At 41.4% G+C, this 22,360-nt stretch overlaps 1 protein-coding gene across 9 annotated transcripts in view; it reads right to left on the bottom strand.

The window, feature by feature from the left end:
• Positions 1 to 11,539: 11,539 nt before the first annotated feature.
• Positions 11,540 to 22,360, bottom strand: part of TGFBR3 (transforming growth factor beta receptor 3) — a 199,060-nt gene continuing 188,239 nt past the window's right edge. For all 9 annotated transcript variants that reach the window (XM_073896325.1, XM_025872178.2, XM_073896324.1 and 6 more), the window contains one exon: positions 11,540 to 15,049. In XM_073896325.1, the coding sequence (XP_073752426.1) occupies positions 14,931 to 15,049 (119 nt within the window). In that variant the 3' untranslated portion in view covers positions 11,540 to 14,930. The remainder of the gene's footprint in view (positions 15,050 to 22,360) is intronic.

Raw genomic sequence — 22,360 nt, 5'->3', positions numbered from 1 at the left:
CTTACTATGTGCCAGGCACCGTTTTAAGTTATGGGGATCCAGTGATGAACAAGACAGACCCTATTTTTCTTAGAGCTTCCATTCTAGATAGGGAGATACTGACAATAAACAAAGTAAAACAAATGAAAAATATTAGTGAGGAATGAGTGCTGCATAAAGAATTAAACCTGAATGATGTGATGGAGAGAAACTGGGTGTCCTCTGTAGGCTGAGTGATACGGGGAAAGCCTTTCCCATGTGATACTTGAGCTTAGATCTGAATAATAAGGAGTAGCCAGCTGTGTGATGATCTGGGGGACAGCATTCCAGGCAGAAGAACAGCAAACAAAGTCCTTCAGGCAAGCAAAAGATCACAGAACATCGAGGCTAGAGTGTAACAGGTGGGCAGGAGAGTGACATTAGCTGAGGACAGAGATGAGGAGGGGTCAGATCCTTAGGGCTTTGAATGCCAAGATAATCACAGATAAAAGGCTAATGTTCCTAATAGGTAAAGGATTCTTAGACGCTAAGAAGGTAAAGGACAACAACCCAATAGAAAAACAGGCAAAGGGCAAAACAGATAGTTCACAAAAGAATACATGGTCCTTACATATGTATAAAGACACACAACGTGACTCATAAGAAAAATACAAATTAAAATTACATGGAGATGCCATTTATACCCATTAGATTGGCTAACACACCAGAGTTGGATGATGCACTCTGCGCAGCTGTGGGAAAATGGCATTGTTGATAGGGGTGTCAAATGGTGCACCTTCATTCTGATGGGTGTGAGGTGATAGCTCATTGTGGTTTTGATTTGCATTTCTCTGGTGATCAATGTGACATCACCTCACACCTGTCAGAATGGCTAAAATCAAAAACACAAGAAACAACAAGTGTTGACGGGGATGTAGAGAAAAAAGGAACCCTCATGCTCTGTTGGTGGGAATGCAAACTGGTGCAGCCACTGTGGAAAACAGTATGGAGGTTCCTCAAAAAGTTGAAAATAGAACTACCATAAGGTAAGATAATTCCACTACTAGGTATTTACCCAAAGAATATGAAAACACAAATTCAAAAAGATATGCACCCCTATGTTTATTGCAGCATTATTTACAATAGCCCAAATATGGAAGCTGCTCAACTATCCATCGATTGATGAATGGATAAAGAAGATGTGGTTTACACACACACACACACACACACACACACACACACACACACACACGAATATTATTCAGCCACAAAAAATAACGAAATCTTGCTATTTGCAAAAACATGGATGGAGCTAGAGAGTACGATGCTAAGTGAAATAAGTCAGTCAGAGAAAAATAAATACCAGGTGGTTTTCACTCATCTGTGGAATTTAAGAGACAAAACAAATGAACAAAGGAAAAAAAGGACAAACCAAAAAATAGACTCTTAACTATAGAGAAAAAACTGACGGTTAGCAGAGGGGAGGTGGGTGGGGGAAGGGGTGAAATAGGTGACGGGGATTAAGAGAACACTTACAGTGATGAGCACTGAGTGATGTGTAGAATTGCTGCATCACCATATTGTACATCTGAAACTAATATAACACTGGAAGTTAATTATACTGGAATTAAAAAAATAAGTGAAAAATAAATAAAAAACAAAAAAGAATTAAGTTATAACATCCAAGCAAGAAAGAGCAAAAAAGAAAAAAAAAGGTGCAATTTCATAGGATACAATTTGGTAATATTTATTAGAAACAGAAATGCATTCACTCTGTGGCCTAGTAATCCTTTTTCTGGGGCTTTATCCTTGAGATAGTTCTGCACACAAACCAAAGAATCTACACATGAGGCAACCCATTGCAGCTTGTTTGTAAAGCAAGAGATAGAAACAAACCAAGTGCTCACTAAAAGGGGCAGGTGAAAAAGATTATGGTATATTCCCGCAGACGAATCCTATATGGAAAAAAAAAAAAAGGAACAAGGAACTGCCTAATATTCTGATATGGAAACAAAATATATTAAGTGAGAAAAGCAAATGCAGACCACGTACAGTGTGCTACTGCTGTGTGTGTAATAAAGGGGAAAATAAGAAGACAGTCTCATTTGCTTGCATTTTCTTTAAGAAACATGACAAACTTGTAAAAGTGATTACCTATGGGGAAAATGGGCTGGGTAGACACAGGAGTAGGAGACAGACGTACTCATACATACTTTTTTCTATCACTTAAATTTTCAAATCATCTGAGTCGTCTTTTTATTCAAAACTTAAAAAATACAAAAGTTAAAGACACGAATGAAAAAACAAGAAAACCTACCTACTGAGCTAAGAACCAATAAAGGCCTTAGAATAAATTCCAAATTCTTTATCAAATGTGTTGGGCAGTTGTAGAGCTTTCAATGAGGGTTTGACAAGATCTAGCATATTTTGAGGAGAACAGTCCGGCAGCCACATGGGGAACAAACTGTAGTGGGCCCAGAGGGACACAGAGGTCTGTGAGTGGAGGGGGGTGGGGGAAGTAAGGAGTGTTCTATGTGAGAGGTCGGGATGAATTAGACTAGACTAGGTGCAGACAGAGGGCAGCAGAATATGTTTTGGAAGTGAAGTCAACAGCACTTGGCGATAGATTGCCTCTGAGGGGTGGGAAAATAATGAGTTTGTGCCATGAGCAATGGGGTGCACCGTGGTGCTACCAGAGCTCAAAAAGGGGTTAAAATAACTCACAGACTGGGCAGTTCCAAAGGTTCTACAGTGAAGGGTGGGTACCAGCAGAGCCATAAAGGACCCTAAGATGTGAAGAGACATTAACACGGTGAGAAGTCACTGCAGATGGATAGGAAGGGGGCCCTGGGCAGGGGGCAGGAGGAGTGCTCTGCCCTGCAGAGAAGGCAGATCTCTCTCCTAAGAGTTGCTTCCGTTTTTCTCCACTGCAGCTCTGCTCAGACCCAAGGGCACGCAATGACTTGAAACCAAATCCTATTTCCATGACATACTTCTCCTAACTCCTTCCTACACTTCTTCTGTTTCCTATCACACAGTGTGTGTGATAGAACACACACAATGTGTGTTCTATCACACACATTGGCATTCTGAGAATATGCTGGAAGGGAAAAATCAAGCAGGCAAAATGGGGACTGTCTGGCTAAAGATTTTTTGTTTTTTGTTTTTTGTTTTGTTTTGTTTTGTTTTGTTTTGTTTTGCCATTTGCTCATAACAGCAGATTTACCTTCTCTTGGAACTGTAGTGGAATGGCGAAGAATGATGGATTTCCCTGAGGTCCACGTTGGACACTCCAGCAGATGCTTCTACTTGTAAGGCTAACTGGTAGGCTACTAAGCTTTTTGTTTCCACCTCTCCTCTCCACTTAAGATTTGATAACAAGACTGCCCCATGGAAAGACTCCTCTGCAGATGCTTGTACTTATCTTGAATCAAGAGCAGTGACCCTAGAAGTTTGTGTTTTCGATGAAGGAACTACTTGAAGCTCTGGTTTCCACTTTTGGGGTAGATTGTTATTATCTGGGTTGGGTTTTAATACCAATAATGCAGTCTTCTCTTTTTATACCCATCCCCTTCACCCAACAGAATCCATGTGTTTTTCTCCTTTTGAAATTCAGCATCATTTCAACACTCTTGTTGGGTGCACTGTGTTCTTTGCAGGAACTATGTCATAGGCAGTTTATGAACCGGGATGAGTAACAGACCAGCATAAGCTGCTCCACCCAAATCACTTAAGAAGATTTTCAGCTCTGGATCTTTGATCCGTCAAGTGGAAGGAACCAAGTTGGGTTTTAAAGCTGAGAAATTCTTGTCCTTGCCCATCCTTCTTGTGCAGATGGTGTGCTTAGTCTATAAAAGGCTCATGTTCTGGGGCTAGAAAATACTGAGAACATGTTAATAAAAAAGGCAGAAAATGGCTGAGATGTAAGCGTGGTGTGTGTGTGTGTGTGTGTGTGTGTGTGTGTGCACACTCCTGACCCTTATTTCTTTTTAAGATAGAATTCATTTCAGTCATGTGGCTCTACCTTGAAAGTTTTTTTTTTTTTAATGAAATCTCGGGCAGTAATTGGAGGTCATTAAAAAACAACTTAAGCTATGACATTTTATGGAAAGAGAGGCGATATCATATGACCTTGATTTTAAGTGTGAAATTAAATCTACATAAAGGGCAGTGTTCAGCTCCTCTGAAAAAGCTGAGATACAAATTTAGACACAAATGCAGCCAATATGCTAAAACTCAAACTTTTGATCATTAACCACATCTATTAAAATTTAAAGCAGCCACTTGCCCATTTTTAACACTTTGTGTTAGGGAAGAACAATGCTATATAGGTTTGGCTTGCTTTGAAACAAAAAAGATGTCTGCATTTGTCTTGAAAATGCTGTCTGGCAACTGTCTTCACTTTACAGAATTATTATAATATTCACAAGTGGCTGGATGAAATCAACACTTTATAAATGATGTTTGACTAGCTAATATTAATTTTTCTATCAGCATTTATGGGGAGGGAAGGAAGAGGAGGAGTAACAGAAATCAATTTCTGTTTTAGCTTGGGCTGCCGTATCAAATACCACAGACCAGGTGGCTTACACAACAACATTTGTCATAGTTCTGGAGGCTGTTGGTCCAAGATCAAGGTGCTGGCATATCTGGTATCTGGTGAGAGCCCACTTCCTGGCTTGTAGATGTCTATCTTCTCATTACATCCTCACATGAGTTGGGGAGGGAGCAAGCTCTCTCCTGTCTTTTCTTATAAGGGCACTAACGGCATTATAAGAGCTCCATCCTCATGACCCAGTTACCTCCCAAAGACCCATCTCCAAATCTCATCATGAGATTAGGTTTTCAACATATGAGACAAAGATCCAGTCCATAATGTTCCACCCCTGGCCCCCCAAATCCATGTCCTTCTCACATGCCAAATATGTCCATTCCATCTCAACAGTCCCCAAAGTTCTAACTCATTCCAGCATCAACTCTAAAGTCCAAAGTCTCATCTAATTATCATCTAAATCATATATGAATGAGAATGGAGGTAGGAATGATTCATCCTGAGGCAAAATTCCTCTCCAGCTGTGAACCTGTGAAACCAGACACATTCTGTGCTTCCCAAGTACAATGGTGGGACAGGCATAGGGTAGACATTCTGAAGGGTAGCAGAATACGCCACCCAGAATATGACTGTCAGAGTTCAGGACGTGCTACCCCAAATATGCCACTTTGGTACATTGATTATTTTGAGCTGTAGGTACTTGAAAAACAGCACATGCAGGAAGGGACTTTTCTGAACTCCCCTTTATTTGCCTAAAGGCAGACCTTCCAAAAGGAACTCAACTATCATAAATATTCTCTCTGGGAATTTTATCAATCAGGGAAGATTGACTCATCATGTGAGAGAGAGACTAGAAATTGACACCACACCCAACTTTGTCACAAACTATCATACCTCCTCCCAACTATTCTTCTAAGGACCCATTCATCTTCCATAAAAGCCATTTACTCTCCCCTAAGAGACCTATTATCTCCCCCTCCCCTTTCCCTTTTAGGATGATATTTAATCCTGAATTCTAAAGCCACCTCCTCTGTTTGCTGGGTATCTCCCACGTATAGATGAGGTACACATGTTAATAAATGTGTTTGTCTTCCTCTGGTATGTATGTCTTTTATTACGGGGCCGCAGCTAAGAATTCAGAAAGGTAGAGGGAAATTTATTTTTCCTCCCCAATAATTCCCATTCCAAAAGGGAGCGACAGGAGAAAAGGAGGGGGCAACAGGTCCCAAGCAAGTACAAACCCTAGCAAGAAAAATTCTGAGATCTTAAAAACAATCCTCTTTGGCTGGATGCTCTACCCTCCAGACCCACTAGGGTAGCAACATCACACGTGGCTCAGCTGTGTAAAACCATGAAAAGTTTGAGGTAGACCCAATATTAATCAAATGTTTGTTTTTCAGACGAAGGTTTCTTTTTTTGAGAGAGAGAGTGTGCATGAGTGGCGGGGGGCAGAGGGAGGGAGAGAGAATCTCAAGCAGACTGCCCGCTGAACACGGAGCCCACTGCGGGGCTCCATCCCACAAGCCTGAGATCATGGTCTGAGCCAAAATCAAGAGTTGGACCCCTAACCAACTGAGCAACGCATGCCCCCTCTTTTTTTTTTTTTTTAAGAAGTAAGCTCTATGTCCAATGTGGGGCTTGATTGAACTCATGAGCCCACAGTCAAGAGTTGCATGCTCTACCAACTGAGACAGCCAGGCAGGCTGACACTTTTTTTTTTCTAAATGTTTTTAAATAACAGGAAAAAATCAGATCTGTTTTTTTGTTTGTTTGTTTGTTTGTTTACAGTGAAAATCAGACAACCTATATGTCTTATTATGGGTCATGGATCCTTTAAGACACTGATGAAAACTATGACAGTTGTCATATGTTAAGGTCCCAATGAACTAGGTCTATTCCTGGTTTCTTTATCTGTTTGAGTAATCTACTTAATTCTTCCTATGCCACTACCATACTATTTTTATTATAAGATTTTATACTAAATGTTAATATCTGCTAAGGCCAGATCACTCTCACCATTCTTTTTCAAAATCTTAATCCAATGGGAAATAAATATAACTTTTTAATAAATACTTCTGGGAGAAGTAAGTAATCATCTGGAAGAAAACAAAAATAGACCCCTATCCTTATACCATCACAATAATATGGAATAAAGATCTAAATTTTAAAAAATAAATTAAGGGTGCCTGGGTGGCTCAGATGGTTAAGCGTCTGCCTTCGGCTCAGGTCATGATCCCAGGGTCCTGGGATGGAGTCCCGCATCGGGCTCCCTGCTCCTTGGGAGCCTGCTTCTCCCTCTCTCTCTCTCTCTCTGTCTCTCATGAATAAATAAATAAAATCTTTAAAAAAAATAAATTAATACAAGTATTAGCATATATCTTGAGTTAGAAACTAAGCAAGACAGGAAACCCAGAAGCCAAGAGGAAAAGACAGAAATATTCAACTACATAAAATTAAGCATTTTATTTTGGTAATATTCATCATAAGCAGAATGAATGGAAGGACCATCATGGATCAGAAAAATATTTGTCATATATGACGTGTGACATATCATATCACTAAGATGGAAATTATTAAGGAAAATAAAACTTAGAAAAATGGGCAAAGGAAATGTTAATATACAGAAGGACCTGGAAAAGACTAATAATTGTATAACAACTTAAAACTCACTGGCAGTGGGGTGCCTGGCTGGCTCAGTTGGTAGAGCATGTAACTCTTGATCTTGGCGTTGTGAGTCCTAGCACCATGTTGGGTACAGAGCTTACTTAAAAAAAAAAAAAAAAAAACAATGGGGATAATACAAATTCCCAAATAATGTGACATAATTTTTCAACTATCAGATTGGCAAAATTCAAAATATGTAATGCTGGTAACAATAATAGTAGATGATATTAATTAGTACATACTGAACTCTTTATCTGGACTTATATCACTTAATGTTCATGACAATGCTAAGAAATAGATTTCTCTTAAATTAAGGAAATAGCTCAGCTAGCAAATGGCAGAGCCAAGATTCAAACCCAGTCTGATGCCCAGAGTCCAAGCTCTGTTTCAACATGCCCAGCACTGATGGGGAGACCGTGGCAGTGTGATTTGCTACAACTGTTAGAGAAAGTAATGTAGTAATAGGTATGGATATTAAAAAACTCATTCCCTTTGACCGGTCATCCCCCAAATAAAAGAATTACCATGATCTGGTATTTCTGATTCTTTGACTACTTGGTAGAACTTAACCTGTAAAACCATGAGTTCGGCAGGGTTTTTTTTTTTTTATTATTTTTTAATTTTGCGTTTTGTTGTGAGTAGATTCTAAACCACTGATTTTCTTTTCTTTTTTTAATATTTATTTATTTATTTTGGGGGGGCAAAGGGAGAAGGAGGAGACTCCCTGCTGAGTGCAGAGCAAGATGTAGGGCTTGATCCCAGGACCCTGAGATCATGACTTGAGCCGAAATCAAGAGTCGGCTGCTTAAACGACTGAGCCACCCAGGTGCCCCTACACCACTGATTTTCTTAATGACTATATGTATTTCCGATTTTCTGTTGCTTCTTAAATTGGTTTTGGCAAATTGGTTTTTCCAGGAAATCATTTATGCTATTTACTAAGCTTTGGTCTCCCAGTGCCTGATCTACCCTTTTCTACCTGGTGCTGGAACTCAGCAAACGCCTGCCAACTCCAAGTTCCTACCATCTTCAGCCCCAAGGAGGTAATTTTTCCTTGTGTGTTAATTAATTCTGTGTTACCTCAGTTTCCCCTTTTTGCCTTTTCAGCCACTGGGCACCTGCTTAACCAATTCATTATATTAATTTCCCTGTATTGAAATATCCAGTGTGGTTTCTGTTCCCCCAACAGGATTCCCAATAGCACATCACCACGTAGTAAGTTCTCAAATTTATTAGAATGAAGTTGTTTATGGTGATCCCTTCTTTATTAAAATCTCTGCGGTATCTTGTTTGGTCCTCTTTTCATTCCTAACACATGTGCTTATTTTTCTTAATTTTTGTCTGTCTCTCGTAGTCTTTTAAAGTAATTACTAGTTTTTGGCACTTTTCTTAACTTGCTACGTTGGATATACTTTCATTTTCAAGGTTTTTTTTTTCAATATAAGCATTTTACAGGTATAAATTTCTCATAAATTACTGCTTTAGCTGCATGTTTGAGTAGTATTTTTTTCATTATTTTCATTTTTTCAAATCTACTTATTTCCTAATTTCTATTAAGAGTACTTCTTTGAGTCATGAATTATTTAGAAGTTTAAAAATTTTCAAATGTATTATTTTTAAATTATCCTTTTCTTATTGATTTCTAAACTACTTGGATTGTGGTTAAAGAACTTGACCAGTGGGGCGCTTGGGTGGCTCAGTCAGTTAAGCGTCTGCCTTTGGCTCAGGTCATTATCCCAGGGTCCTGGGACTGAGCCCTGCATCGGGCTCCCTTCTTGGTGGGGAGCCTGCTTCTCCCTCCTCCTCTGCCTGCCACTCCTCCTGCTTGTGCTCTGTCAAATAAATAAATAAAATCTTTAAAAAAAAGAAAAAAAGAACCTGACCAGTATAATTAAGTTTTGTGATATTTGCTGAGACTTGGATTATGGTCTTAACAGTACTCAATTTTTATAAATATTCTGTATGTACAAAATTCTCAAATTTGGGGGTACAGAATTCTGTGTATGGCCATTAGATCAAGCTTAATTGCATTGTTCAAATCTTCCATATCCAAATCTTTGTGATTTATCACCTTCTGTAAGTCATATGTTAAAATCTATGATGATGAATTTGTCAGTTTCTCTGTGACCCTGTCACTTTGCTTTAGCACACTAGAATGCAAGGGCATATGTACAAGGATATTAACTGCAGCAGGGTATCTTGGCAAAACACTAAAAGTAACACTTCTAAATGTCCATCACTAGTGAATTGGCTAATTGTATGAAATATTTTATAGCCATTAAAAGCATAAATTTGTTCTATAGCTATTAACCTAGAGGGAGGACCATGTCCAGTGAAAAATATAACATATATATTATATAGTGATCCCATTTTTAGTAAACAAAACAAAAATCCCTCCATCTGTGAACACATTTCATATGTTTGAGTGAGAAAAAAGGCTGTTAACATCATTTCCTCCAGGGAGGTGCCTGGGAAAGAACATTAACTTTGTTTTATTTTATTTATTTACTTGGCAATTCAAGGAAAATCTAGTAAAAAAAAAAAGTGATGATCAATACTCATGAAATCTGATAGGAAGATAGGCCATGTGAAAAAAAGCAAGTCACAAATGCTATGATACAATCTTATGCATTACAGTGACATGTACATGGTGATATGAACGAAGGAAATGCCTGGGAATACACACAATAAATCAGTATTATTACCTCTAAGTGTGAGGATTATGGGGGCTTTTCCACTACTATATGTATTATTTGCATTCATTTTATACAGGTATATTAATTGTGAGTGCAAGAAAAATCTTTAGAAGATGCGACTACAAAAACACTATGGACCAGGGCACCTGGGTGGCTTAGTCAGTTAAGGGTCTGACAGAGTTTTGGCTCAGGTCAAAGGGTTGTGAGATTGAGCCCCACATCCAGCTCTGCACTGGGCGTGAAGCCTGCTTAAGATCCTCTCTCTTCCTCTGCCTCTGTCCCTTCTCTCCCAACGCCCGCGCTCACTAGCTCTGTCCCTCTCTATAAAGGAAAAAAACAACAAAACACAAAAGCCCAGACACATCAATGCAAAATTTTACATACAATTTCAGGTAGTTAATAGACTCTCTGAAGCTCATCTATGCATCGCCTAGGTTTCTGCTACAGTAGATACAAGGACAGTTTAATGGCAGAGAAAGTATTTGACCTGCATTTCTCCCTCGGGCCTTGGAGAAGTGCTGGCTCCAGGACAAAACCTTGGTGCTGAAAAATGGCTGGACTCTCATCTGTAACAAGGGCTTCCACCTTACTGGAGTGAAATGTTACTTAAGCTCCTCACACTGCTCCCGCTGTGTGGGCACCTACCTGTGTGAGGTGTCGGAGGGAGGGACTACTGGCCTTAATACCATTTTGGGTCTCCGCTTCTAACCGTCTAACTCACTAATTCTCAAAAGGGGAGGAGAAGGTAGGGACATGTGAGAGCAGTTGGTAGACATAAATTCAATATCATATTCAATATCATAATTTAATCCTTAACAATAAAAAACAAGCTATTGTTTTCCTAATATAAGCATGTCTAGTGGGGGATTTGCCACATAGAACTTGAGCTACAGAGAGATGAAAGAAGTAGCTGGGAAGGTAGGCAGATTATTCTCTTTAAGCCATACCTAGGAGGTTGAATCTTATCCTGAAAGCAAGTGGGGGGACTACTTAAAGGCTTTAAGTAGGAAAGTGACATGATTTGAGCCTTTTTTCAATTCTTTTGGTTGCACAGTGGAGAAAGAATTAGCAGCGGGCAAATTTGGAAGTCAGCATACTAGTTAGGCGGTTGTAGTCATTCAGTTTAAGAGATAATGGGCCTTGGATTCTGGGTAAGAGCCGTAGGAGTAGAAATAAGTAGGTGGTTGGGAGAAAGAGATACTCCAGAGGTTGAATAAACTTGGACTTATTAATTTCGTGGTGGGAAGCCAAAGAGGAGTCGAGTTAGACTTCCAGATTTCTGGCTTGGGCAGTTAAAAGGTGGTGGTTATCCAGGTCCATAGAGAATGCTGGAAGCAGCACTGGGGTGTGTGGAGATTCAAATACTATTCCCCATTCCTTGCTTCTAGGAGGTTGACAGAAAGGCCAGGAATGGATGCAGGGGCTGACACCCACTTCTGGGTCTCCCACATTTTTCCGAGAACAGTGACAGCCCCTGCTGAACGTTTCTTCTGGTCTATCCATTCTTTCCCTCTGCTCTACTGAGTTAGGGTTTTCTCTTAGCCTCTTCACTCCCAACCCCTCAACAACACAGTTGGAACAGACGATCAATTTAGGAGAAAGTCACAAGGAAAAAGTTACATCATCCAGAGGGTAGAATTTAATGACGACCAAACAAGACATGCATTAATAAATTGATATATATCTTTTTTATTATGCACAGATAAAGGACTTAAAACTGTGGTTATCAAAACTATACATCTAAGCATGTTCATAAAATTGCCAATACATTGAACAGAGAAAAGAATACAACAGGGGTGTTCAAACTGGCCACAGGGATTTTAAGGGTACTCTTTTTACCCTGATAGATGAAAAACAGCAACAAAATCAGGCTCACTCAGGAAAAACCAGAAGAGAGAAGTATTGTATTTGGAAACTGATAATAGTCCTTTTCAGAAAAACATCTGTCAGTTTCATGAACAACCCCCAGATAAAACAAACAGGAAAAAGGTCACACACACACACAAGTCACCCAACAAAATGTGCTCTGTTAACACACCCAGCAGTAGGAGCATCACTCACACCATGAGGTAGTTACAGTACGAAAAGAGTGGCACGTGTGTGCGCACCCCACACACCCACAACCATGCCCACTACAGAACACTCACAGAAAATGGGTTTACAATCTTATTACAGACAAGGAAAAGACCATTTTCGTTTGCTTGTATAGAAAATGCTATAGAAACAGCTCAGACAGATGTCTCTGACTCTTAAAATACAGAGTATTTGCTGGTAAACACATCACGAAAAGCTAGAGGGCATTACATAGACCCTCCGCCCTTGGGAGTTTAGAGCATTTCAACAATAGCTTTAGCTTGAACAACAAACAAAACCAAATGGTCTCTGTGAATAGGGTGTAGCCTGCTGAAGTAACGAAGGACTTTGTAGACAGAAGCATCTAACTGGAATATAACAACAGTTTTAAAGAAACTCGCAGAACTTGTTATAAAGTATAGCTTGTATTTTGTATTGAAACTGTGAAGTATGAAGCGACTGGAAATGTAATAAGCTAGGGAGATAACACTTTCTTTAGAAACATTTTTTAGAGACATTTCTGAGATAGCCAATGATATTCACTCTCCAATTAACGTGGGATCAGGTTTATCAACACGGATTTCTTGATCTGAATAATACTTCTGACAGTAAGACCTAAACAAATAAAAGGTGATTTTTTTCCTTTTCTTTCTTTTAAAATCTTTTGGTTTGCATCCATAAATTTGTAAATTAATTTTAAATTATTTATAAAATCATTGGCAATGTAGCATCTCTCTCAAAAATATACATTTAAATATAATCACGAAAGGCTTTAACCCTGCCCATCTGAAGATTTGGATCTTTTAATACCTCTTAATAGCTAATTTTCTTTTTAATAAGATGGAAAGGGTTTTTTAAACAGCAAAGAACTGATCAAAAGAATTCACAGTAACTGAAATTAAACATTTCATATGGAGTAATTTAAATTTATCGAAAACACTTAAATATATCTTTATACACAAATTTTTGTAGTAAAATATAGCTATAAGTGACTTAAAGACTCTAGTCTTCCTTGAAGACATCTTTAAACTTTTTTATACATAGAATATGCTAAAACAATACATTCTGCTGAAGGTTAGGCAAAGCGCATTATTTTCAAACACAGGTAGCATCATCTAATTCCTCCATTCTGATACCCTTGTGTTAAAAAGTTAACTGAAGGAAATAAATTCTCTAATCTCATATCTTCATTTGTATGTGGAAATCTGCAAAATTTTCAAGAAATCAATGTAGATAGCCTCAAAATCGTAGCTCTCAAGTGATCGGTTTTGGTTCCTATTATCCAGATTGAGTATCTACACTTCTCAAATCAGAGTATTACTCTGTGAGTGGGTAATATATCTGTCCTATCAGGGACTAGTATGATCTGTCAGTATCCTATCGACGACTCTCAGTATCTCCACCTATTTGTGTGCCTTTTAAACACTGCCTTCAGGTCTTGGGTGTCATCAACATTTTCTACTTAGGGTTCCATTCAGTGAACTAGGCACAACTTCCTTCTTTTAAGGGCGGCGAGATTTGTTTATGAATATTTTGGGGTAGAATCTAGCCTTTCCTGTTTGTAGGTTTCGGAGTCATTTTGGGAAGAATGCTGGAAGAAGGTTAATATTTATTTGCAATGAAGCTATCCTCAGTAGTAAATGAATTGGCATGGAAATTTCCCTCTGGCAGTCTTCTTTTTTTTTTTTTTTTTTTTAACACAGAGGTATCAGTTGAGCTTATTTTAGCTGCAAAGTGGCATCATATTATTCCATTTTAATGAAATCCACCTCAAATCCTTTTTGAGTTTGGAAAACATTTAAGGCAAGAGAACTAAAGCAGTCCAAAATGAGTGCCCTTTTCCACATCTCAGCACTTTCTTGGCAGACTTGGTGACACTGTTCAGATAACCAACCGGAATCCAACAGGATCTGCTGTGCCTTCGCACGCACGAACAAGAGCTTCGCTTTGTACAAAAGGGTCTATTAAAAATGTTGACGTGTTTTGAGTGGAAACACGAATTCTCCCAAATACATTTGAGAGTAAGTTCCAACTCGGAGGCATAGGGCATTTTAAAAAGGGGAATGAATTTTCTCTTTTTTAACTGAGAAAACGAATGTGCCAGAAGACACAGTCTATACCTGTCCTTTCATATACATTACTGTGCAAATTCCTCTTCTACTTTAAAATTAAATTTGCCCCCATTTATGCATTAGTTTTTCAGAATACAAGGTCATAAATGGGCACAAATCTGCAGTCCCAGATTTTGGCCATTTTCAATTTCTATCTACTTATAAAGAAATACAAAATTTGCATTAAGACATTTTTGCAGTCGGTGTGCAAGTGCGGGAGAAGGGGGGAAGCTGATAAGGCTATCAGCACGGGTTTTGGCCCAGGGCACCAGAAAGGAATGTTGCTGTGTGATGTGTGTCAGGATGCAGTCCCCGAGGGCAGCACCCGTCAAGCCGAGAACATCAGCCCCTAGAGGGTGTGACAGCAAAGTGAGAAGTGTGCATCCAGAAGGTGCAAATCAGATGTGGAGGAACACACTTAGAAAATCCTGAAGTACTCCTTCTGTCTTACATTTTGGGTCAGTTACCCAAGAACCTTCGGCCGTTACCTCCGCACGGGTCCTACTGCCTGCTTCTTATCCTCTTACCGACTCCTCGCGTCAGGGTAAATCTCAGGGCCCCAATTTACGGACAGTCTTACCTGGACAAAGCAGCATTTTGAAAACTGGCATGTGTTTCACATTGAAAACCCCCAAGCCTGTGCGGGGCTGGTGGAGAAGGCCGCCACCTCGGCTTTCTCGCGTGAGTTCTAGTGCGCTACGGCAGTCCAGGGGTCACACGTGGATTAGCCCTGGGTGGGGGGGTGGGGTGGGGGGATGAATACGACAGGTGGTCTCGGTATCGAAATCACTCCCTCTCTGCGGGGGCACGGCGACGCCGTCCTCCGAGGCCGCGCCCGCGCTGCGGGGCCCCGGGCTGGCGCTGGCGGCGCCCCGGCTAGGCGGCGCTGCTGCTGGAGCAGGGCGTGCTCTGCGTGCTGCCGATGCTGTGCGCCGCGCTGCTGTTTTCCGAGGCCGGCGGCGAGGTGGGGACTTGCTGCCTTCCCGCGGTCTCCCCTGCGGTGAAGGAAGAAAAGGGACAAAGGAAGACGCGTGTGACGTGTGTGCATCCCTGACCGGAACATTTCCCCGTCCGCCCGTTTTATCCGCCGTTTCTCTGGGCGCCATGGGCGGAAGCAAGCCGACCAGGCCTCACAGAGAAAGGCCTTCGGTGTGCTGGTGTTTCCTTTTTGTTTTTAAAGCCTCTTGCGTAGCGAAAAGAGAAGGGTTTTCAAGCTGACTGGTGGGCAGTTCTAGCGACTAAGACCCGACAGAGGACACTGAAACCTCCGGATTTCAGCGCCTCGGACCTGTGAAGAAACCACCACCATCTGCGCTGTGTGCACTACGCAGTATGTGCTCTGGGGCCCTGGATTCAGGAAACACCGCCTGCCTCTTCGCACAGAGAAGTTTGCAGGGTGAGACCCTTACACCGTAGCGAGAGAGGTCTGGCGCTTCGGGGGACCTTTTTCTGAATCGACTTGCTCAAAATGGGGGTGGTGAGCCTCGATTCTGCTGGAGCTACCGCAGAGAGCTGTGTGCCCCAAGCCCACAACTCACCTGAGAAATGGACTTTAGGGCAAGCCTGCTCCCAGAAAAATCTTTGGGGGGAAGGAGCTGAGCTGATCGCCCACGGGGAGCGTGGTTGCCAGAGAACCACCTCCTCCATCCTGCAGTTCACTGGGGGTGCAGCGGGAATATCTCCTAACACATGAAGCATCCCACTTTTCATGACACATCCCACTGCATTTTAACGAAGCCCATTCCTTGTGCCAAATGTGCAGTGCTTTAGAGGAGGAGGGACCTCTGGGGTCGCACACATGGTTTGCATTTAGCACTGCAAAAGGCCCTAGAGCGAAGTCTTTTCTTCAGCGAAAATGGTCTCAGGGCAGCCCTCAAAAATGGTTCTGCTAGGGAAAAGTGATCGGCGCTCCAATGAAAAACACTGCATGTTCTCTGAAAAGTCACAGCATAAATTTAATGAACTTCTGGTCAGCGGTCTCCCAGCCCTCCTCCTCCCCCAATGTGGGAAGCCCCAGAGGGCCAGGTCTGTTGATGAATGAGCCTCCTCTTTCCTGTCACGCTGAAATACACAGCTATCAGCCAGAGAGATAAGCAACCCTCCGGCCGCTTCCTTAAAACAAAATTCACAGAGCAAAGGCTCTACGCTTCAAGGGCTTAGCCCGTTACTTCCATTCCCTTGCTGGGGCCCCTCAAAAGACTCTGCTAAAAAAGCAGCTCTGCGAAATGTAGAACCGGCTCGTGCCCTAGCATCTGGTTACAGCTTTCCCTGTCACCCATTTCACAAACCACACAACTACTACACACATGCTGGCATCAACCTCACGGCATTTATATGCTCGCTTCATTATTAGGCCCTTGCTGGATTATCTTTTGATTATTTTTTCTTCTGGGATTGATGGGATAGAGAAGGGACAGGGGGGTCAATATGCCTCAGAGGCAGAGAAACTGTGTTTCCACTCTTCTTGGTTTTTTTTGGGGGGGGGCAATCTATATTTTGGACCCTCCCCAGCATTGCCCTCTACCCTGCATGGATGTATGTAATAAAAGATGGGGAAATTTGCCTTGTTGACAGTGACTTTTCTGCCAGAAATTCACTTTCCCCAGAGTGGGAGCTTATTTCTAGAAGGAAATCAAATCTCTTAGTTATTCTGATGTCAAAAACCAAACCAAAACAAAACCCCAGAAACAAAAAAACCAAAAGCCTCCAGAGACCTGAGCAACTCGTGACATATTTTAAAAATTCAGCTCCCTTAAACCCACATGTTGATCCACACCCAACTGGATCCTTATGTTATCAATTAGAAGGACGAATGTGGCTGTGTGTAAAGCACATTTTAAAAACATCTTTTCCCTATTTAAATAGGGGATACACCAGAAAAGCAGGAGGAATCGACACTTCACCTCTCCTTTTGGCTCACCTGGACTTCATTTGTGCAGCCTGACAGCAGCTAAAGCAAGATGGCCTTGCCTCATTTGTCAACAATGAACAAGTGTCTCATCCATACCTGGACATGTGCTTAATTATTCCAAGTCAGGAAAAGTGCCAGTTCTACTCCCTGCCCAGGAAGTCTGAATATTTGCTTTCTGATGTTTATTTGCCAAATACAATTTGTTGCCATGCCAGTTTATTTTAATCAGTGCCCATTAAAAAGGTCTTTCAACTTCCAGTTTTGGAAACTCTGGTGCTAATGCAAAACACTGTCCAAAATGAAAGCTCAAAACAAAGAAGCCCCCTATACTCAAGATTGCAGGATGCGTTTCACCATGGTGTACAAGTCAATTTAACCTAATAATCTACTGACTTTGAAACAGCATCATTTGTTGACAGATGGTAGCTACACTTGCGGTGAACGTTGCAGAATGTATAAACTTGCAGAATCACTATGTTGGACACCTGCAACTAATGTAACACTGTGTGGCAACTACACTTCAGGGGAAAAAAAACTAGAAAAAAAAATAATCTACTGACTTTGAGCCAATAATGTGCCAAGCCAAGGAGAATCTTTATCTGAGAATCTGCCCAGAAATAGGGAAAATACCTTCTTCTCTCGTGGTGGCTGTTTTCACATGTAAGACATCAGATTTCTCAATATAATCAAGTTATTAAAACCTTTTACCTTCTGAGAAATTAAGACAAAGTTTTTCGTTGTCTGATGGAGGTGGTGCTACAGAAAAAGTCATCATGAGAAACAAAGTTTTAATGTGCAGACGCTTCTGTTTAAAAAAGCCAATGGAGTTCCCCTGGGTTTTCTGAGCTGGGCCCTTTGGTTTTCTGCTCTCTATCACAGTGACCTCTCATTTCTTGGAGCACTGACTTTCTCTAACACATCCCTTGGGTGACAAACACAACCACCCTTCTTCTGGAGAAGATGGGCAGTGAGGACCGCAGGACTAAGCAGAGTAGCCCCACTTAGCAAATGTAAGGAGTCCAAGGAAGGATCCTTGCTGCTCATAAACATCATAGTTGGCCATCAGAAGAAATGTGTTCAGTCTTCACATTTTGCTCCTAAAATTTCACACCCCACTAAGGAAGAGAGATGTGGGGAGGAAGGGTAGTAGGGGAAGAGGCATTTGGAGGAGGATGTGTTAGAACTAATTTGACCCAGCTCACATATTCGCCTGTGGCTGAGCTGAGCTATTGCCAAAGATGCTTTCAGAAATAGAAAAATAGGGGTGCCTGGGTGGCTCGGTCGGTTGAGTGGTTGCCTTCAGCTTGGGTCATGATCCTGGAGTCCTGGGATCGAGTCCCACATCGGGCTCCCTGGTTGGCGGGGAGCCTGCTTATCCCTCTCCCTCTGCCTGCCTCTCTGCCTACTTGTGCTCTCTCTGTCTCTGTCAAATAAATAAATAAATAAAATCTTAAAAAAAATAGAAAAATATATTTCTTAAGGGATAATCTGTTTTATTTCTTTTGCTTGGCATGGAGTTGTCCAAATCTGATTTCCTGCCACCTTTGGCAGTCTACTTTACAACTGGATTCTTATCTCTGTGTCTTTCAGCATGGCAGGTCCTGGGGAAGAAACTTTATCACAGAAAGATGTGAATAACACAGGGAGGCTCTATGGGGAAACAACAACAGAAGAATTTTAAAGAAAGGTGAGAGGAATCTCAAACATTTAGCCCAAAGGAGAATGTTTGCAAATATCACCCAAAGAGGATTATTATAAAGAAGAGCAGACAGCTGTTCTTTATCTCTCTTGAGGGCAGAACATGAGGAAATGAGTTTAAATGGTAGCAAAAAGGATTTAGGTCACAGAGAAAAGAACTTGCTGATTATGGGGATTGGTTAGTTATAAGGGGAATTTATGGAATCTCTTTCTTGGAAGATACTTAAGCACTGGACTGAAAACCATATGCCTAGGGGTGATTTAGATTTAATATTACTTGATGCTGGAAAGCAAAAGATACTGTCCCCTACGCCTATGTGTTGTTTGCAATTATGTACCAATCAATGTCTCAATCTCTTGATATCTTAACTGTAATTATTTTACAAGCTTACGCTGTAAGGAGAGTGAACTAGACTACCATTAGTTTATAGAAATTTTCAATCACTATTTATCATTTTCAAAAATTGTCCCTCCTTACTTTCTGAGCTAAAAGACTTTCCTTCTGTAGGCAAACTCAGCAGGAGGGTTAAATTTGATGTTATAATTTATGAGGGAAGGGGGAAATATTCCAAGGCAGGAATGAGTGAATGAATAAATTTATTTTTAAGATTTTATTTTTTTTGACAGACAGCACAAGCAGGGGGTGAGGGAGAAGCAGTCTCCCCGCTGAGCAGGGAGCCCAATGTGGGGCTTGATCCCAGGACCCTGAGATCATGACTTGAGCCGAAGGCAGATGCTTAACCACCTGAGCCACCCAGGTGCCCTGCAAGACAGGACTTTAAAACCTTCCAGAATATCCTACCTGTTGCTTTCTTTCTATGTTCCTGCAGTATGGCCAACCTATTTGCACCTGCATTTTGGTTTTCTATGGCTATCTTACTTTATTTTTTATTTTTAAAGAGAGTTTTATTTTAAGGAATCTCTATACCCAAACATGGGGCTCCAGCTTACGCCCCCGAGATTGAGTCACCTGCTCTACCGCCTGAGCTGGCCAGGAGCCTCATAGCTATCTTACTTTTTTGTTTGTTTGTTTTGTTTTCCTTTAGAATTATTTTATTAAATCATAAATGTACAACAGCTTCTTAACTCTACACATGGTGGATCCTGGCGTCTTTATGGTCACACCTGGGTTCCCACCTGGATCTTGCTGATCGCCGGGACTGCGTCTCTTGCCCCCTACTTTAGTCATCCCTGTCTTGCTGCTCCTCTCTTCACCTGGACTAAACTTGGGAGCCTGAAGAAGCTTCAGATTTCTAGAAACATAGAAAGCCCCCACAGATTCTCCTAATTAAAAGCTCTTATCTGACTCAGGTAAACCTAAGGATGTGCTTGACTTCTGCTTTAAGAACACATAGTATGGGGGCGCCTGGGTGGCTCAGTTGGTTGAGCGTCTGCCTTTGGCTCGGGTCGGGATCCTGGGGTCCTGGGATCGAGTCCCGCATCGGGCTCCTTGCTCAGCAGGGTGCCTGCTTCTCCCCCTCTCTCTGCTGCTCCCCCTGCTTGTGCTCTCTCTCTCACTCTCAAATAAATAAAATAAAATAAAATAAAATAAAATAAAATAAAATAAAATAAACATATAGTTGGTTCAATTCAGGATTGCTGAGTAGAAGCCTGAGGGATTAGGAAAGGCACACCCAATTCAAGACCTCAGCATTTTATTTTGCTCTGTGAAATGCAGCATTCCTTCCACTCTTAGATTTTTCTCTGCCTACACATCTGAGAAACCTTCAGTATCTTACATTTTTGGAGGACTTGGGAGTTCAGGAGACCTTTCACATGCATTCTTGCTTAAGCGTTCTTACCGCCAATAATCCTGGGGAATAGGGATCAGGTTTATGTTTACTAAAAGGAAATGTGGTTAATATACCTGGCTCAGGTAACAAGGCTAGCAGTGGAACTAGAGCTTCAAGTCCAAGCATTGTACAGATACACGTGGAAGGTGGCCTCCCCCCAGGACCCCCTTCTTTTTCCCTCTTCCTCTCTTCTTCCTCTTATTATCATCAGACTTTGAGTACATTCTGTTCAGGGGCCATAAGGCAAGTTAAAGTAAAGATAAATGATGACAACATCTAACCCATCCTCCTGCATGGATTTGTTTGCAAAAGAAAAGTGTTTTAGCTTGGAGAATGGGGAGGCACAACTTTAGAAACTGATAAACAGCAGCTGAAAACTTCTCTAAACTAAAAGTAGCCTAGTTCACTCTTCTTACAGGGTGAGCTACTGAAATCATTACAATTAGGATATCAAGAGACTGAGACATTAACTGGTACAGAATCGCAACCTACACAGGCCTGGAGGAAAATCTCACCAAAATTAAAAGGCATAATCCTGCAAGAAGGAAGAAGGAGAAGGGAGAAGGGGGAGAAGGGGGAGAAGGGGGAAGGAGAGGGGGAGGGGGAGGGGGGGAGGAGGAGGAGGAGAACAGGAAGGGAGACAACAGCAGTAAAATACTGGAAACTGGTGAAGAAATGGGTGAGTGACCTAGCAGATTAAAGAGAGCCAGAACCTATGCCAACAGTAAGAAAAGCCGAGAAACAACCAAGGTATAACCCAGAACCCTCAAAAACTCAAGAAATGGTGGCATCAGATACCCCAAAACAGAGGGTAAACATGGGGCTGCAAGCACTGGGGTTGGCTGACTCCTGTGTAAGTAGCAGTGAGATTTCCCTAAATCTCCTTCTTTACTCTGTGTGGTGGGACCCTGCCCCTCCTCAGCTGGGAGGAAAACAGAAGTTTACTCTCCAGAATTGAAATGGAGAGTCTGACCAACACCAGGACAGCTGAGAGCAGAGAATCCAGCTGAAAGAGGACCCCCAGAACACTGACAGCCAGATCTACACCCTCGAGAAAGAAAACAGGAAAACCTGTTTTACTGAAAACCTGATGTGCTCAAGAGGAAAGATCCAAAGAGGTGTTATCAGGAGTTCTTCCGATAAGAGGCCCAGCCAGATCACCCTAAGGGAAGTTCACAAGCAATATGTCCCATCCACAAGCTCAGAACTTACTCATTATTAGATAATCCTATTTTAGTCTTCTCAGAGAGATAAGATATTATACTCATGAGATAAAAATAGGATATATATTTTTGATTCATAGGAAAAATGTTTTGGAATTTAAAGATCTGAATACAGTATTTTAAAAATTCAGTAGGAAACTCGGGCGCCTGGGGTGGCTCAGTCGGTTAAGCGTCTGCCTTCAGCTTGGGTCATGATCGAGTCCTGGGATTGAGTCTTACGTCAGGCTTCCTGCTCAGTGGGGAGTCGTTTCTCCCTCTGCCTGCTGTTCCCCCTGCTTGTGCTCTCTCCTCCCCCCCCCGACAAATAAATAAAATATTTAAAAAATGAAAAAAAAATAAAAAATAAAAATTCAGTAAGAAACTAAAAGATAAAGATGAAGAAATCTCTTAGAAATTAAGGAAAAAGTGGAAAACAGAAAAGAAAGGAAAATTAGGTGATCGTTCAAAAGGTTTTTTTTTTTTTTTGAGAGAGGGGGTGCTGGGCAGAAGGAGGGGAAGAGAATCTCAAGCAGACTCCCTGTTGAGTGCAGAGCCTGATGCGGGGCTCAATTGCATGACCCTGAGATCCTGACTTGAGCCAAAATCAAGAGTAGGATGCTTAATTGACTGAGCCACCCAGGTGCCCCAAGAGATTCAATTCTAAAATGATTTCTAGAATGAGAGAACAGAGAAAATCGGAGA

The sequence above is a fragment of the Callorhinus ursinus genome, unplaced genomic scaffold (genome assembly GCF_003265705.2).
Source record: "Callorhinus ursinus isolate GAN/ISIS: 27379988/994484 unplaced genomic scaffold, GSC_fseal_2.0 scaffold9, whole genome shotgun sequence".
Taxonomy (NCBI): Eukaryota; Metazoa; Chordata; class Mammalia; order Carnivora; family Otariidae; genus Callorhinus; species Callorhinus ursinus.
The sequence above is the reverse complement of the archived record's forward strand: the minus strand, read 5'-3'. Positions and strand labels throughout refer to the sequence as shown.